Below are 18,297 nucleotides of genomic sequence, written 5' to 3' on the forward strand. Positions count from 1 at the left end.
TTCCTATGCGTCCATATTGTCCAAACTATAACAATGCACACACTTTCACAAATTGTTACTTTTATTGGTTAACGTAAGTAGTCTAAAGTGATAGAAGTGATTATTTGATATATTATGATGTGTTGTGACAATTCCCAATCCTTTGTCACCATTGTTCCAAATTTTACCTACTGATATTCAGTTGAAGAATAGGTGTTGAATTGTTCTCTCTCCCTTCCCAAACATGATACATTCACGACTTATGACATCCACCCCTCCTTTTGTTAGATTGTCATAAGTTGTGATTCTGTTTAACAATACTTTCCAAGCAAAATGTACAACCCTTGGTGATGATATGATATTCCAAAATTGGTCATTTAGATTTGTATCTTCCCCCTGATATACAGTTAAAGAATAGGTGTTAAACTGTTTCCTCAGCCCTCCCACAAATGAGACATTCACGACTTATAACATTCACCCTTCTTTTGATTAGATTGTCACGATTTGTGATTCTGTTTAACAATACTTTTCAAGCAAAATGTGTGATGCTATGATATTCCAAAATTTTTCATATAGATTTGTATCTTTCCCATAGTTCTTTTCTAATTTTATTATATACTTATTTCACTATGTAAATGTTAGTTTTACCATCCTTCCAAATTCACTCGTCTTCCTTCCTTATTCCTTATATTTATTGTACACTTGCTCAACTCATTTAATAAAATATCAACCTATGATTTCTCCTCTTTGAACCATTCTCTTGGCCACTCCAATTTTCATTCACAAGACTCATTGTTGCAAAAACCCATTTCCCCTATTAATATTTGTAAAATTTAAATTTAAATTTAAAATATTTAATATTTTTATTACATTTTTTATATTAAAATCTAAATTGTTTTATATTTAAATTTAAATTTTATAAATATTATTTTACTTTTCTTAAATATTTCTAATATTTGAAATATTTTTAAATATCAATTTTAAAAGTATCGGTATTTTAGATTATAAATATTAGAAGAAAATATTTGATAATTATATTCTAATAATATTTTAAAAATTATATTCTATTTTAACAATTAAATAAAAGAATTATATTAAATTTAATAATTTTTAATTGAATTTCCAAAAATAATTAATAAAAATGTCAATTTTAAAAAAAATATTAGTATAATTTTTATAAAAGATATTAAATTTAGTGTCAATTAAAAAAGGACAAAATTGATTCATTTTAACTAAAATTGGGACGAAAATGAACAAAAATAATGAATAGAGAAATTATATTGAACAAAAATAATGAACATATAGACTAAATTGAAAAAAAAAACACAACCACAAACTACACGTGGCACACTTATGACTTAAAGCGTGGACAATTTTTTTAAAATTTAAAAAATTTTAACGAAAAATTAAAAAAATAATAAAAAAATTTTAAAAATAAAAAAATTAGTAACTGACACGTGACATGTACTGTTCAAAAATATTAATTATTTAAACAATAGTTAGTAAAAGAGATTAAATTGATCAAAATTTGACGAAAACAAAAACCTAATTGAATACAAAATAAAAATGAGGACCAAATTAAATAAAAACAATAAAGATAAGAATCAAATATATATTTAAACCAAGATTATTATGACGGTGTAGATATTTCTTTTTATATTATTTTTGAAAGAAAATACTGAACATATTCGAAAGATGACTCATAAAAATTTACAATCCCCGTTTCAACTTGAAACAATAATAAGTTTTTTTATTGTTTTTGTTTCTTTTTATATATTTTTCTTAATGCCTATTTTTATCCAATATAAGACATCCATTCACATTTAGACTCCAGCATTTCAAGAGATAAAAATAGACTGTATAAGGTTTAAAATCTTGTTATTGTGTTTTTTCTTCTTATTTTCTTGTGTAGATATTATAAAATTTGAAAATATAGTTGAGTAGTTTAATAAGAATGATTAAAAAATTTAATATACATCTTGTAAAGGTAAATCACGATAAATTTTTACATCTTTTTTCTTGCATATTAAAATTTAATTGAAATTTTATTTGTGCACGTATGAAAAGTTATCAAATATTATCTTGATATTTCTTGAAGCTTAAATATGCAGTAAGAATTATCTTAATCAAAAGGGCATACTACACCCTTATGCAAATATCTTTTTAACCGACATCTTGAACTCATTATTTAATTTTATCGTTTTATTTACTAATTAGAATTGGATTGAGAAAGAAGTTCATTAATTTCAAACCTAATAAACCACGACTCAACCCAACTACATATAAATATATAAAATTAAGATTATCTATATCTATATAATGGATGTCATTACCTTAGTGAAATAATAACTAGAAATTTCAAAAATTGAAGTATTTTATACTTAATAACCAGTTGTTTCTTTTTAATCACTCAGCTCAAGAATCCAACTCAATTCAATTATAATTAAATTGAATAAAGTGTTAAATACTCACCCTGTGTTCTTATTCCAATATATCAGTTTACGCAAACATGGATTACGATGGCTGGCTAAATACTTACAAGTCCATAATAGCTAGCTATTGGATGCTTTCTTTGCCATGTCCTTGATTTCATGGAAATAAAAAGAAAAAAAAACACTTTATCTATATCATCATTCATCTATAATATCGGACACTGGTAGTTGTCACTGCAAAGTTCTTTGATTGAAGTTTATTTTGACTGACTTTTGAACTTCCCAAATCTTCTGCCACACTATTTTGGATTATCAAAAAACCATTCCACTAGCTTCCTATCCAAATTTTGATGACTGTTCAAAACATACATACACATATCATCTCTTCATTTATGAAGATGTGCCATGTGGATTTATTCGTTTAATGTTCAATTGACGGAACTTCCACATAAAGCAGTTCCTAATCCTCTGTTTCCAAAATTATTATCCAAGTTGTTGACAGAGAGTATTAAATGCAGTGCTATCACAATAAAGATATGCGATGGCTAGTACGACACATCCATCAAACGATAACCACAACCATGATGATACTCCTTCGGAGTATTTGATAAGCACCGTGTGCTGATTAGATCCACCTAAGACTGTACAATATCACTTGACTTACGCATTAACTCTCAAGTGCCAACCCCATGAAACAGTCAAAGCTACAACCACAAATGGGACTCAGAATAAAAATCTACTAACCGCAAAGTCTACAGAAGCAATTGCAACTGAGAATTGGAGCATATCCTCATCGCAAATGATTGTCTGAAACCCACAATCATTAGCCACAAAAAGTAACGTTTAAAGGAAAATTATCTATGGGAGATCCCAGGCACACAAGATATATCGTTATATAAATAATTTACAAACCTCACGTTTTAATGTTCTTTAGGATTAAATTGAATTTCACATTTTATGATCCTAATGTTGTCTTCTCTATCAACTGTAGTCGGACTAATTGTGCCACATTTTAATAGACTGTGTTAGACTACCTATAAATATTCAGTCTCACCCTTTCTATCATTACGAGAGTACATTTGAAATCCAATGTTAACTAAAAAATAAAACAAAATAAAATAAGATAAGTGTGATGCAAATTTGACCTCATGACTGAATTGCACCTAAACTCTGATTTCAAGACTAGCACCTCGATCTCTTTTGATACAGACATTCTGTTCTTCTTCATAACATAACACCAATTCTGATAGACATAAACTCTTAAGATTCTACCAGGAAACGGGCAAGAAGTACAATGTAAGGTTTTTGAATTTACCTGGGAAGCTGTCTAATTAGTAGTCAATCAAGCCTTTGCGAAAGAGGCCCAACTGGGAAGTCGTACTGTTGAAGGACAGACATCATATGCAGAAGCTAATGTGTTGGTATTTTTGGCAGAGCTGATTGGGTTAAGAAGAAGATAAAAAAGAATGGATTGTCTAGAATTGGTTCTGAGGAGATGGGTATTGGTTGAAAATTGATACCAATTTTCTCTGAGTGTTGAAACTGGTGGTGTGTCGGAGTCATACACTAGTATTATGCTGATAGCATAACCCATTATTCGAGTAGTGAAGGCTTTGGTTGATTCAAAGGCTAAGGAGGATGTGTTTCTTATCTATCCCCTCGGAAATATCTTCAACTAAGATCTACCCAACTAATGTCGACATCAGATCACCACACGACATAATACCTTCTTACGACCATAGATTGAAAACTGCACTATAATCCGTTATTCGATAATCTAACTATTAGTAGTTGATCCAATTCTAAAAAATGTCAAAACGGGATAGACTTCACAATCAAACCAAAGAACTACTAAAATGAAACACAAAACTACACTCCACATTCAACACGTCTTACAAACTTAAACGTTCACGACACGTACTTGTTTGATACTAATATGATTGTAATATTTCGTACTTGTTCAAATTACGCAATATTAATAAAGGCATTGTGATACAAAAGACAAAAAAAAAAGCGATATATCCAATGATAGAGTTGCGGCAATTACAAAGAGATTTTTTTGGATTCTGAGACAAATGGTAGAAGAAAGGGCGGAAGCCCCCAGGCAGAAAATCATGCTCGGGGAAACAACACCCAGATAAAAGCAGAGTAATTATTAACTTAAAAAGCATAAAAGACAAGAAAAAAAGATGGATAGATAGATCTACAGTGTGCAAGCAGGAGGTGAATAATCCAATCGAATAACAGAAGGGTAATTAAATTGAAGAAACGTCACCGTTTAGGGGAAGTTTGTTGCAATCGAAGCCACAGCCGCACTGGGGGCTCTCGAGGAAATTCTCGACGCCAAAGTCGGCGGAAGCGATGCCGACGGAGAAGAAGATATCTTCACCTTGACGCCTGACCTCGACGATGTTGAGCCAGAGGAGCAAGATCTTGACGGTCACACCCTTGAGATTGTAGAGCCTACCGTTGGAGATGACTCCTGTGATGGTGGACTTGTAGTTGAGCGTGTAAGACTCTATGACGAAGCTGCAGGCTCCGTCAAAATATACTGCGAACTGCCCCGTTTCTCTGTTCAGCGAATACCCTATCGCTCCCTTCGGAAGAAGCCCCACCGGGAATCCGTACTCCATAAGAACATCGTACACTGACAACCTCTGCGGTTGGCTTAACGCGCATGATGCTGTCAAACACACCACCACGATGCATAGGAATTTGATTGAAGAAGACATCATCTTAAGGCGCCTCCTCTCACTGCAATCGAACACTCACCTCCCAAAAATTTTGTCTTGCTTTTGGAAGATATGGTCGATCGATGGAGAGAGAGAGGGAGACTCTTAGGTAGCAAAAGCTTAATAATTAAAAGATTAAAAAGTGAGCTTTTTCACACAATTAGTATATTACTATAAAGATTTTAATTGCCAGTCTGTGTATGGAATTTTTTTTTATTTAATTATTTTAAGTAAGTAATTAATTATTAAATAAATATTAATTTATGATGAAACATTTGTTGTCCATCTGTATCCAGTAGTTGAAGCATTTGAGGGCGAATTAACTGCTTTGCTTCTACTGATATTGAATTTTCTGGCTCTCTTGTTGATCTACCAATATTAATTAATGAATAAATCCATCAATTATTTACTTCTACTGTTTTTTATAGAAGGAATACTATTATTTTATGCATGCGAGGAACTCGTGCGGCACGTGACAGAACTTTGTCTCCAGGACGCGAAAAGGCAATTCTTTATATTTCATATTGAACACATTTTTTTCAAAATTTAATAACTCATTTGGCATTTGTTTGAGGCGAAAATGAGAAGGGAAAAGAAGATTATGGATTCGTGTAAAAGGTGAAAGTTTTGATGGTTCATGGTAACATTAGAAAGTTGAGGAAACGTGACAATGTTTTTGGTTTTGGTTGAGTATTTTGTTCTTGCGTTACGTGTTCATAAAAAAAAAATGATTAAGTTGTCATCATGAATTTATCGTAATTGTTTTACCTAAATATGAACTTGAGTTTGATTGTATGGGTGTTGACGAGGGTGAAAGGATGTTTACTTGTGTGCTTAATCCATCTTTAGTTTGGCTAATAACCTTAATCCATTTCAATGAAAATTTTACATTGTAGGTCATGTTGTTTGCTGATATTGAAGTTACAAATAATAAATTATATATTTAAACATGATCATTTATTTCTTATGCGTAGTTGTTTATGTGACTACAAATAAGGGTATACGGAGGGTAAAGATAAGATTTGAAAAATTTTATTATTTAAAAATATATGTTTTGTCTTAAAGTATTATGAAAAATTGTGTTTGGTTTCTAAATTAAATTATAAATTGTATATTTTGTGAAAGTAAATGTAAAATATTTTTTCAACAAATCACATGTGACTGTTAAATTTACTTCATGATAAAATTACGATTCTCACGTAAAAAAACACTCCATATGTAATTTGTTGAAAATGTTGTTTTACATTGATTTTCATAAAAGACAAAGATTAAATACTTTGTAATTTAATTTATGGGTAGAAACACATTTTTTTTATAATAATTGAGTTCCTAATTGTTATCTTATATTCAATTTGCTATTAATGGAGTCGTATTGAATTGAATTAATTAGATCAAAATTTTGGAAACCTTTTTTTTTTAAGTTGTGATTTTTATACATCAACCTAATTAAAGAAAATATAACACGATATTTATAAAAATTAATTCAAGATTTCAAATAAGTTAATGATTCAAGTTATAATAAGTTTGTTCAAATTAACCTTAGACATGAAAAAGAAAACATAACATGGTACTTTCAAATTGCATTATATTATAATGAATACAAACTTTTAAACGAGCCATTATAGGTTTTCTCTTGAGTACATGATATAACTTGGATGACTCTAACTTGTAGAAACTTCTAACATTGATGGTAATTGGACTTCTATATTGAGTAGGACATTCAAAAGATGTTACTTGAGCATTCATACTTTCCATGCTATAGTGGTAGACCTAATACACTTAAACTTTTTCATTTATGTAAACATAGAACAATTACAAATTCTCAAATATTTTAGTAATAATCAACATTTTGTCTCATATAATAAGAATTAGTAAAAATCAACAACAAAACAATTACAAATTAACATTGTCACTCATCTACCCACCATATTCAAACAATCAAGTGTGAAAAACATAGTAAAATAACATAACACACATTGTGTTGTGTGCTTTTTATTTGTAAGGGGGAGCTTGAGTTTTTGCAGATTGAAAGCAAAGCAATGATGAAGAAATAGAGTGTGATAAAAAGAAATATAATGTTTTCACTAAAAAGAATGAAAAATTAATAAGCAAAATATTTCTCTTCAAACAAAGGTCGAAGATGAGATTACGTTGGAGAAGATGTGACAAAGTTGAATAGTGAGAGCGAACATGTATAAATAACTAAGACAAAAGTCATGGAGGCAAATAAAGAAGGTGAAGGGTAGAAACAAATGATGAAAGTGAATGATAGAGGAGAAAACATAAAGGCAAGACTGATATGGTAGATGTGAAGAATATACACCATAATAATGTTTATGTTTGTTTGTTTAATGTTAGGATTGAGAAAATTGTGTGGATGAATGATGGAGACAAATGATAGAGATGAGAATTTTAGGTTGATACAAGGAAAAAGACATGATGTCTACAATTGCCAAAACGAGTAGGAAAAGCTCCATATTGATAAGGAACTCGACTTGACAACATGCACACACTTAAAAGAAAATGTTAGTTAAGAGTTTACTTTCTCCTTTCAGCTTTCCACTTCAATTCGACACCAGCTCATATCGGTTTTTCATTGTTTCTTTTTGGTTTTGTTTTTCAATTGTCACGATTGTTTTTTTCATCTGTTTCTTCTTCAATATGTTTTTCAATTGTCATTAGTTCCAATTTGTTGAGATTTTTAGGAGTTTCGGAAACATATGAGAAATATAAGAGATATAGAATATGGAGGAATTTGTTTTTTTATTTTATTTGTGTACTCTATATATGAACAAAATGTAATAGATTATCAAATATTTACAATATCTATTTTTCTTTATCTATTGTATGTCTTTGGCACATTTAATATAATTTTTTTTAACGAATTTGGACTCTAAAAACTCTTTTTGTTGGTTTATGAAAATATAAAGAGCAATAAACCCTACAGATAAACATACAGTTCCCAATATCTCAAAGGACTGAAAGCGGAAACATACATGGGAACAAATATCTCTGGTCTTCCACCTGTAGAGCACCCTTAGTTTTCTCTTAATTTTCTCTTCTGATAAGGAGAAAGAGAAAAGAACAGGATGATAATGAACATGCTCTCAGATGGGGACCATAACCCCTTTTGTAACCTCTAACGGTTACTTTTCTAAAGATAATATTCCTAATTTGTCCCCGTCATCAAATTAGAATATCATGGGTATCTACACAGTTAATATTTTCATGATATAATTATACACTCTTAGCCATAGATATAATTAACAAGATCAATTTATTAAATTGGCTAATAAAATATAACGACCCTAACACATTCAATTATTATATATATATATATATATATATATATATATATATATATATATATATATATATATATATATATATATGCATATATGCATGACCCAAATTGCTAACAATCTCCCACTGGTCACAAATATATATCCTTATAAATCCTTATAAATGTGTCAGACTTTATGAGCTTAAAATTGTCGTTATATATACCTTGAGTATATCCAACACATCCCGTCCATTGATTACATCCGCATATAGAACTAAAACAGTTTTAATTGCATTAATCGTAACTAAACCTGACAATGTTCACTAATGCTGATATAACCAAATGACATGGACTCATCATGAAAAGTGTAGCGTGAAAAATTACGTGAAAATGACCTGTTCACGTCTATTTTTCAACGGGTCCTAACTTTATCTCAATGAGATCAATATAATAACCTTAACATACAGAGTGTAATTTCTGAATAATAAACCATAAATTTATTAAACCAAAAGTGTCCAAAGGACAATGTATGCATACATAAACTTAAACATAGAACATAAACCATAAAAGTGACTAAGTCCCACTAAATCAAAGATTCCTCAAAAAGTAAAATACCCATATAAGCAACATGCTCATGAAAGACCTTGGGTGGAAGTCCCTTAGTAAGAGGACATGTGATCATAGAGTTTGTCCTTAAGTGTTCTATGGAAATCTGTCCACTCTGTACACTTTCTTTAACAACCAAGAACTTGATGTCAATGTGCTTTGACTTGCTCGAGCTCCTATTATTGTTCGAATATAATACAATTGACTTATTGTCACAGTATAACTTAAGTGGTATTTCAATTCCTTTTATAATGCGCAACCCTATGACAAAGTTCCTCAGCCATATTCCTTAATTTGATGCCTCATAGCACGCTACAAATTCTGCAGCCAGAGTGGATGAAGCCGTAATACTTTGCTTGGCACTACGTCAAGAAACTGCACCACCAGCTAACATGAAAATGTAACCTGAAGTGGATCTTAAGTTATCTTGGCATCCTACAAAATCTGAGTCAGAATACCCAATGATCTCCAATTGATCTGACATCCTGTATGTGAGCATATATTCTTTTATTCTTTGTAAATACCTCATTACTCTTTTTGCTGCTTTCCAATAATCCATTCCTGGATTGCTTAAATATCTACCTAATACTCCAACTATGTACGCCATATCCGGATGTGTACATACTTGGGCATACATCAAACTCCCTACAACTGATGCATAGGGAATCTTATGCATTTCCTAAATTTCCAAATTTCCTTTTGGGCATTGATTGAGACTAAACTTGTCTCCCTTAACAACTAGAGTGTTATGTGATTTACAATCCTGCATGCCAAACCTTTTAAGCACCTTTTTGACATAACTCCTCTGTGATAATCCTAGAATACCTCGAGATCGGTCTCGGTGTATTTGAATTCCTAATACATAGGAGGCGTCACCAAGATCTTTAGTTTCAAAATTTCCAGACATAAATTTCTTGGTTTCGTGCAACATGTCTATATTGTTGGTGGCAAGCAGTATGTCATCAACATACAAGACCAAGAAAATATACTTGCTCCGACTGAATTTATGATACACACAATCATCAACAACATTCATCTCGATACCAAATGAGAGAATCATGTGATGAAATTTGTGGTACCATTGACGAGATGTCTATTTTAGCTCATATATGGATTTTGTCAATTTGTAAACCATAGCCTTTGGGTCACCGGACACAAAGTTTTCTAGTTGTACCATATAAATAGTCTCGTCAATGTTGCCATTGAGAAACACTGTTTTGACATCCATTTGATGAAGCTCCAAATCACAATGTTCAACAAGAGTCATGATTGTCCTAAAAGATTCTTTCGATAAAACTGGAGAGAAAGTCTCTTTAAAGTCAATCCCTTTCTTTTGAGTATTGCCCTTTGCACAAGGCGAGCCTTATACCTCTCCACATTACCTTTGGAATCCCTCTTGGTCTTGAATTATTAGAATAAAATATTTTTCTGTTTTGTTTTATTTTCTCCCTCTGTTATAACAGAATGGAATTCTGTTTTGCCAGCTATAATGATTTGCCTTTGACCAAGACAGCTGTTGAATAAGGGTAGCTACTATAAATGCCCCTTTTTGTTTCTTGCATTCAGTGATTGAATTTAATGAAAACATCCTTTATTATTTTAATCTAAGATGGTATCTAGAGCCTTCTTTTCCAGTGGGATACCCTAATTTTTTAAAATGGCTTCCTTTCCACCCACTCCTTCGACTGTTTCTCCCTTTCTCAATTCTCTTGCTGAAAAGCTTGATGATACCAACTATCTCTTCTGGAGGCAGCAGATCGAACCCATCATCAAAGCTCACAAACTTCAGCGGTTTGTAGTCAATCCCGTCATTCCTCCGCAATACCTTACCGAAACAGATTGTCAAGATGGCAAACTGAATCCTACTTTTGAAGCTTGGGAAGTTCAGGACCAGTTGTTGCTCACTTGGCTTCAATCCACCTTATCGAAATCTGTTCTCTCTCGGGTCATTGGCTCAACTCATTCAGATCAGGTCTGGGACAAAATTCATGAGTACTTTCATTTGCAAACGAAGGCCCGCACTCGTCAACTTCGCACCGACCTTCGAACCACCTCTCTTGACGGCAAAACGATGTGCGAGTTCTTGTCTCAGATTAAGACTATTGCTGATGAGCTTGCTGGTGTGGGCAATCCAATCCCGCTTGAAGAACATGTGGATGCTATTTTAGAAGGATTATCACAAGATTATGCTTCTGTGATTTCTGTCATCGAAAGCAAATTTACGACGCCTCCTGTCGCTGAAGTTGAGGCTCTTCTTCTCGCTCATGAATCCCGTCTTGCTCGCTTTACCAAACAGTCCTTCTCTCCTTCTGTTAACTATACCCAAGGCTACCCACATCCTACCTCCTTTGATATTGGCACTCGCTCTCATTCTACTGTTGGGTTTGTTCGTGATGGCGGTTGTAACATCCCTAGGAAATATTACTTAAAAATAAATATTAAAATAAATAATTGCATTAAATAGCCATCTCGATAAAAATCCCAACGCGGGAAAATTTTAATTTAATAAGATAGCGCGCCAAAACTCATAACTGAATTCATAACTGATTACAAGTTACCAAAATTTGTATTTAAAACATAAATTACAATTTATCAAAACCCTAGCACTACTCCCATGCTAGCCCTCACTCCGCCATCTGAGCATCCTCAGCACCACCTGTATCAACAGCTGCTCCCGTGTAACGAATTACACGATCATCGCCACACACAAACAGAAAGGGTGAGCTGAGAAAATAAAATAACAAGCCTGTAAACACAAGATAGATCATTTACCCATCTTAATCATTATCTATAAATCTTGGCCAAGACCCTAACCCCAAGACTTAACAGTCTTCAAATCATACAATTGGTTAGCCTTGGACTCGGGAATCCGATGCTCACACGAACCTGCCCGCTCGTGGTCCTGCCTCTACGAACCTCCCCGCTCGTAGTCCTGCTCTACGAACCTCCCCGCTCGTAGTCCTGCTCTACGGACCTACCCGCCCGTAGTCCAACACATGTGATCCACCAGCCCTCGTACCTCCCCGCACGTGGCATCTCTCAACGTGAGCACGGAACATAAGAACCTCCCCGCTCGTATCCCCACGTGAGAGTAACTTGATATGAACCTCCCCGCTCATATCATCACATGTCACACCATCCATGAACCTACCCGCTCATGGCACAGCATCTCCCGATCCAAGCAAAGCATCATCGTCAGTCAAATAACACACCAGGAAGCAAAGAACAACAGCGTCTCCGCCTGGCCCGGCCCACTTGCCGCCAGGCAAAACTGCTCCAGACCGCCTGGCGGTATTCACTCACCGCCAGGCGCCAGCGCCTTTCAGACCCCACTGTTTTCTCGTCACCGCCTGGCGGATCACACCGTGTCGCCAGGCGCCTGCTCAGTGCAGACCCTCTCACGCTAAGGCTATCGCCTGGCGGTTTAGTTAGCCCGCCAGGCGCTATACCAGAACAGTACCTCACTGGTTTTAGCACCTCAACTAGTCTGTTAGTTACATACTCACTCTTATGGATCAATAAGGATTCCTCCCTGTAGTTAGTCTACCCCAATCATGGTTAATCAAGTGTCTATACACTACCCCGACATATCCATCTGTCCAACTCTTCCAAATAATAAGAACATTGTATTAATAGTGACTCTCCATTCATCCCACAAAATTAGCTAGGAGTCTAATCTCTTACTTCACATCATCGCTTCTGTCATGCCAAACTAACCAATGCATAAACCTTCTTAGTACATTCTCAACTTCCTCATTTATTCTTAACGAGTATACAAAAAAAAGAAACGTGAGTCTTCTATTCACTACCAAATTATGATTACCTCTGCCACACTATTTATTTATATCAAGTCTCCTATCCTCATCGACATTTCCACCTCTTATCGAACATCAACAATTTCAATCTTTCTCTCTTCACTCACCAACAGTTACGTATAAGTTAAATACCCCAACTCCCTCACGGCCACTCACACACTGCACTTAAACGGGGGCTGCTCACGTCCTCGCCTGGCGGATAACAAGGAGCCGCCAGGCGCGTTACCAGAACCAGACCACCTGTACGCGTTCTTGCATCTCCCGTGAACCCCACTCACTCTACTCCTTTCCAGTGACCAGCACACTTCATAAATTCAGTAATAACATGATTCATTGATACTAATCCATTCTAAAACAATGTATTGATTTAATCCAAGGATTGAATCACACCCTTGTGTAATTGAACTCTTAAGGGTTATAATCACAATCTAATTTATAACATCACAACGAAGTCATTCAAGTACAATTTTACATTCAAATAGGATAAATGTCCCAATGAAATCTCAACACAAGGTAAAAGTCACGAAATCACAACAAAACAGCGACAACCAGAATGCACCGCCTGGCGGAATTCAACCCACCGCCAAGCAACTCATAACAAAACCCAGAAATAGGGTTACACTGATGTGCCGCCTGGCGGCACATGCATGCCCGCCAGGCGGTTTCTGGGCGAGAACCCAGAATTTTCGTGGAACAGCGTCAGAACGAAAGGGAAACTCATGCATTCAAACAAACATCACATAACCAATCGAACACGAAGCAAAAACATAATAAGCAGCTCCCCTAACCTGGAATTCCTTGCTAAACCACGAATTCTTGATGTATCTCCAACCCAAAAAGCTTCCTTGACCCTCTCTTGCACGTCCCCAAAGTTTTCCAGCCACTCCACTCTCTTACAATTAGTTTCTCCCTTCTGAAAACCTAGTAATCGACTCTTGCACCCACTGTGGTACCCTTTGCCTCTCCCACAAGCTTGTTCTCTCTCACTTATTACTCAAATTAAAGGTGTTAAGTGCTAAAAACGAAAATACCTTAAGTGTCCTAGCAAATGACTACTCATGAACCACTATTGAATGATTTCCTACCCATTGGACTGCCTTCATCTGCAGCTAGGTTTTCTACGTCCCTTCAACACCATGCAACCCAAAATTGCCAAAAAGAAAATTTGTTCTTAACAAGGATTGAACCCACAACCACCCAATTAACAATTTAAATACATGACCACTCAACCAACACATATTTCATGATGACTCCCACAATTTTAAGGATTTATCATCATCCAAACGAGTTCAATATATAATCACACAAAAACACATAATTTAAATAACATCCAAGTGACACACATAGGACTCGAACCCAAGTCCTCACACACAATAAAGTACTCTCAACCACTTGAGCTAGTACCTTTCCATGTCATAGCTCCTCGCATTTATTGCTTTAAATATTCTCATTATCCGTCCTAATTAAATAATTAATTAAATAACTATTTAATTTTCCCGGATCTTACAGCGGTGGTCGTGGTCCTAATGGAGCTCGCGGTGGCAGTAATAAGGGTCGCCGTGGTGGGGGTCCTGGTCGAGGGCGTGGAGGTCGTTTTGCCAACTTTCAATGCCAAATCTGCCTGAAATATGGTCATACTGCCAACATTTGTTTTTATAGGGCTGATTCAAGTTATCAACCTCATGAGTCTCTTGTGCTCCATGATCCTTCAACCCAGTACCCTGTCCAACCCACTTTGCCTCAGTCTATCGACAAAGCTTCTAACACTTGGGTCAATCCTAATTTACCTAACTCCACTCCTGCTAATGCCTTACTTACTTCATCTCAGAATGTTACCAATTCTACATGGATCCCTGATTCCGGTGCCTCGTTTCATGTTACTGGTGAATCTCAGAATATACATCAGTTGGGTCATTTTGACGGGCCAAACCAAATTTTTATTGGAAATGGTCAAGGTTTGCCTATTACTGGTTCTGGTGTTTCCTCCTTCTTGTCCCCTCTTAACTCCACTGTTGCTTTAAAATTAAACAATTTACTTCATGTTCCTTCTCTTACCAAAAATTTATTGAGTGTTAGCAAGTTTGCCCAAGACAATTGTGTTTTCTTTGAATTTCACTCTGATCATTGTCTTGTTAAATCTCAGGGAACAAATGAAGTTTTACTTCAAGGTGTTGTTGGTTTTGATGGGCTATATTGCTTTCCCAACCTCAAGCTCCATCCACCGTCTGCCTTGTTGTCCTCTTCTGCTGCACCACCCTCCACTTCTGCAGAGTTGCTCTTTAGTTCTCCCTCTGCTTTTAAGACTAATGATGTAAATAATGCAGTGATGACCCCTAGTCTCCCCTCTTTGTGGCATTCTAGATTGGGTCATCCTCACTCTCATGTTCTTAACCTTGTTTTACGTTAGTGTAATGTTTCCTCTTCCAATAAAAATGTTCCCGAGTTTTGTTCATCCTGTTGTGTAGGAAAGTCTCATCGACTTCCTTCCTCGGTTTCTACCACTGTTTATACTATGCCATTGGAATTAATTTTTACAGACCTGTGGGGTCCCTCTCACATTCCTTCCCATTCTGGATATCTTTATTATGTTTCCTTTATTGATGCATATTCACGATTCACCTGGATTTATCCCTTAAAATCCAAAGCTGAGACACTTGCTACTTTTCAACAATTTAAAGCTATGGTTGAACTTCAATTAAACTCCAAAATTAAAAGTGTCCAATCTGACTCATAGATTAATCTGCCCTCATACTCACCACCAAAACGGTGTGGTTGAACGGAAACATAGACATATTGTCGATTTGGGTCTTACCCTCCTCCATCATGCATCTCTGCCTCTTGCCTTTTGGGACTTTGCCTTTCTTACTGCAGTTTATCTCATCAATAGGTTACCTACTGCATCATTAAATTTTAACACTCTTTTTACTGTTTTATTTCAAAAATAGCCTGATTACATGTTCTTGAGAACCTTTGGGTGTGCTTGTTTTCCTTTTCTCCGTCCTTACAATGCTCACAAACTTAACTTCAGATCCCAGGAGTGTGTTTTTCTTGGATATTCTTCATCCCACAAAGGTTATAAATGTCTCTCCTCTTCAAGTAAAATTTATATTTCCAAGGATGTCATTTTCAATGAACACAGATTTCCTTATTGTGATATTTTTCAGCAACAACCTATACCCGTCTCTTCTCTCTCACAATACTTTACCCTTAATCCAGATCTATCACCTTTGTCCCCCACCCCTCTCACGCCTCCAACTTCTGTTTCAGCTGCAGGTTCCTCACAGCAGTCTGCTGTATCTTCTCATACCAGTACCTCTTCTAATTCAAATACTGATTTGTTTGTGTCACCCACTGTGTCACAACCTACACCCCGTTCTCCCTCTTCTCCTGAGTCCAGTGCTTAAGCATTCATTGTCCTCGGATTCGTCCTTCCTTATTGTTGGCTCATACTGAACCCAAAGGAATTAAACAAGCTCTGTCTGATCCAACTTGGTTTTCTGCTATGCAACAAGAGTATTCTGCTTTATTAAAAAATCACACTTGGGATTTAGTTCCCTTGCCCCTTGCTCGACAAGCAATAGGGTGTAAGTGGGTCTTTAGAATAAAAGAAAATGCAGATGGCTCCATCAACAAGTACAAGGCTCGATTAGTTGCTAAGGGTTTTCATCAAGTCCTTGGCTTTGATTTTCATGACACATTCTCTCCGATTGTTAAGCCTATTACTATTAGAATTGTAATTACTCTTGCTCTATCTAATCATTGGGAGTTATTTCAGTTAGATGTCAACAATGCCTTTCTTAATGGCCTTCTTGAAGAGACAGTTTATATGATTCAACCCCCTGGATTTGAGGTTGCTGATAAATCTCTTGTGTGCAAATTGAATAAAGCTCTTTATGGCTTGAAGCAAGCACCACGCCAATGGTTTGACAAACTCAAAACTACACTTATTCAATTTGGTTTTCAGGCTAGTAAATGTGATCCATCTTTATTCATCTACAAGCAACACGCTTAAACTGTTTTTCTTCTGGTTTATGTGGATGATATCATCATCACCGACAACTCTTCTTCTCTCATCCAGCAGCTTACTACTCAGCTTCATTCTACCTTCTCTCTCAAAAATCTTGGTCAGCTAGAGTATTTCTTGGGGATTGAACTTAAGCACTTACCTGACAAGTCCCTTCTCCTCACTCAAAGCAAATACATTCGGGACCTTCTTCACAAGACCAATATGGCTGCAACTCATCCTATTTCTTCACCTATGGCCTCTTCCTGCAAACTCTCGAAAACCACTGGTGACTTATTTCTGGATCCTACTCTTTACAGATCTGTAGTTGGGGATTTACAGTATGTAACTCTTACTAGGCCTGATATCTGCTTTGCGGTTAATAAAGTTTGTCAATTTATGGCCAACCCTCTTGATACTCATTGGATGGCAGTTAAGAGAATCCTTAGATATCTCAAAGGTACTGTATCTCACGGCCTTCTCATGAAACCTGTTCCTGTTGGACAACCTTTCACTATCACAGCTCTGTGTAATACTGATTGGGCTTCTGATATTAATGATCGCCGTTCCACATCTGGTTCTGCCATTTTCTTAGGCTCTAATTTGATCTCATGGTGGTCTCGCAAGCAGCCGGTAATAGCCAGATCTAGTACCGAGGCTGAATATCGTAGCTTAGCTCAAACCACCGCTGAGTTAACTTGGATTCAAGCTCTATTACAAGAACTTCAGGTCCCTTTCTCTCCTCCTCGTCTTCTCTGTGATAATCAAAGTGTTGTCGCCATTGCGCACAATCCTATTTTCCACAGTCGCACCAAACATATGGAGATTGATGTCTTCTTTGTCAGAGAAAAGGTTCTGTCCAAGCAGCTTCTCGTTTATCATATTCCAACTTTAGATCAATGGGCAGACATTTTCACAAAGCCTCTCTCTCAAGCCCGATTTTCTTTTCTTCAAGGCAAACTCAATGTGTAGTGTTTATCTCCAAACCCTCCACCTTGAGTTTGAGGGGGGATATTAGAATAAAATATTTTTCTGTTTTGTTTTATTTTCTCCCTCTGTTATAACAGAATGGAATTCTGTTTTGCCAGCTGTAATGATTTGCCTTTGACCAAGACAGCTGTTGAATAAGGGTAGCTACTATAAATGCCCCTTTTTGTTTCTTGCATTTTGTGATTGAATTTAATGAAAACATCCTTTATTATTTTAATCTAAGATGAATAACCATTTACAACCAATGGGTTTCACACATTCTGGTAATAGGACAAGTTCCCAAACCTTTCTGGCCAAATCTGAAATTTCATCAATCATTTTTCATATATAAAAACATGGGCTAATATATATATATATATATATATATATATATATATATATATATATATGTGTGTGTGTGTGTGTGTGTGGGGGTGGGGGGGGAGGGGAGGTGGAGGGGGGCGAACCCAGTTAATAA

At 35.5% G+C, this 18,297-nt stretch overlaps 1 protein-coding gene across 1 annotated transcript; it reads right to left on the reverse strand.

Moving 5' to 3' along the window:
• Positions 1-4,404: 4,404 nt before the first annotated feature.
• Positions 4,405-5,280, reverse strand: LOC114190740 (uncharacterized protein At5g01610-like). Its single transcript, XM_028079738.2, has one exon. It carries the CDS (start codon positions 5,144-5,146, stop codon positions 4,667-4,669), a length of 480 nt encoding a protein of 159 aa, XP_027935539.1. The 5' UTR covers positions 5,147-5,280; the 3' UTR covers positions 4,405-4,666.
• Positions 5,281-18,297: the final 13,017 nt, after the last annotated feature.

Source organism: Vigna unguiculata, chromosome 7 (assembly GCF_037176805.1).
Source record: "Vigna unguiculata cultivar grain cowpea cultivar isolate G323 ecotype 2 chromosome 7, ASM3717680v1, whole genome shotgun sequence".
Classification (NCBI taxonomy): Eukaryota; Viridiplantae; Streptophyta; class Magnoliopsida; order Fabales; family Fabaceae; genus Vigna; species Vigna unguiculata.

Excerpts from the sequence above, each read along its gene's own strand:
- LOC114190740 (XM_028079738.2), bottom strand. The coding sequence starts at position 5,146 with ATGATGTCTTCTTCAATCAAATTCCTATGCATCGTGGTGGTGTGTTTG.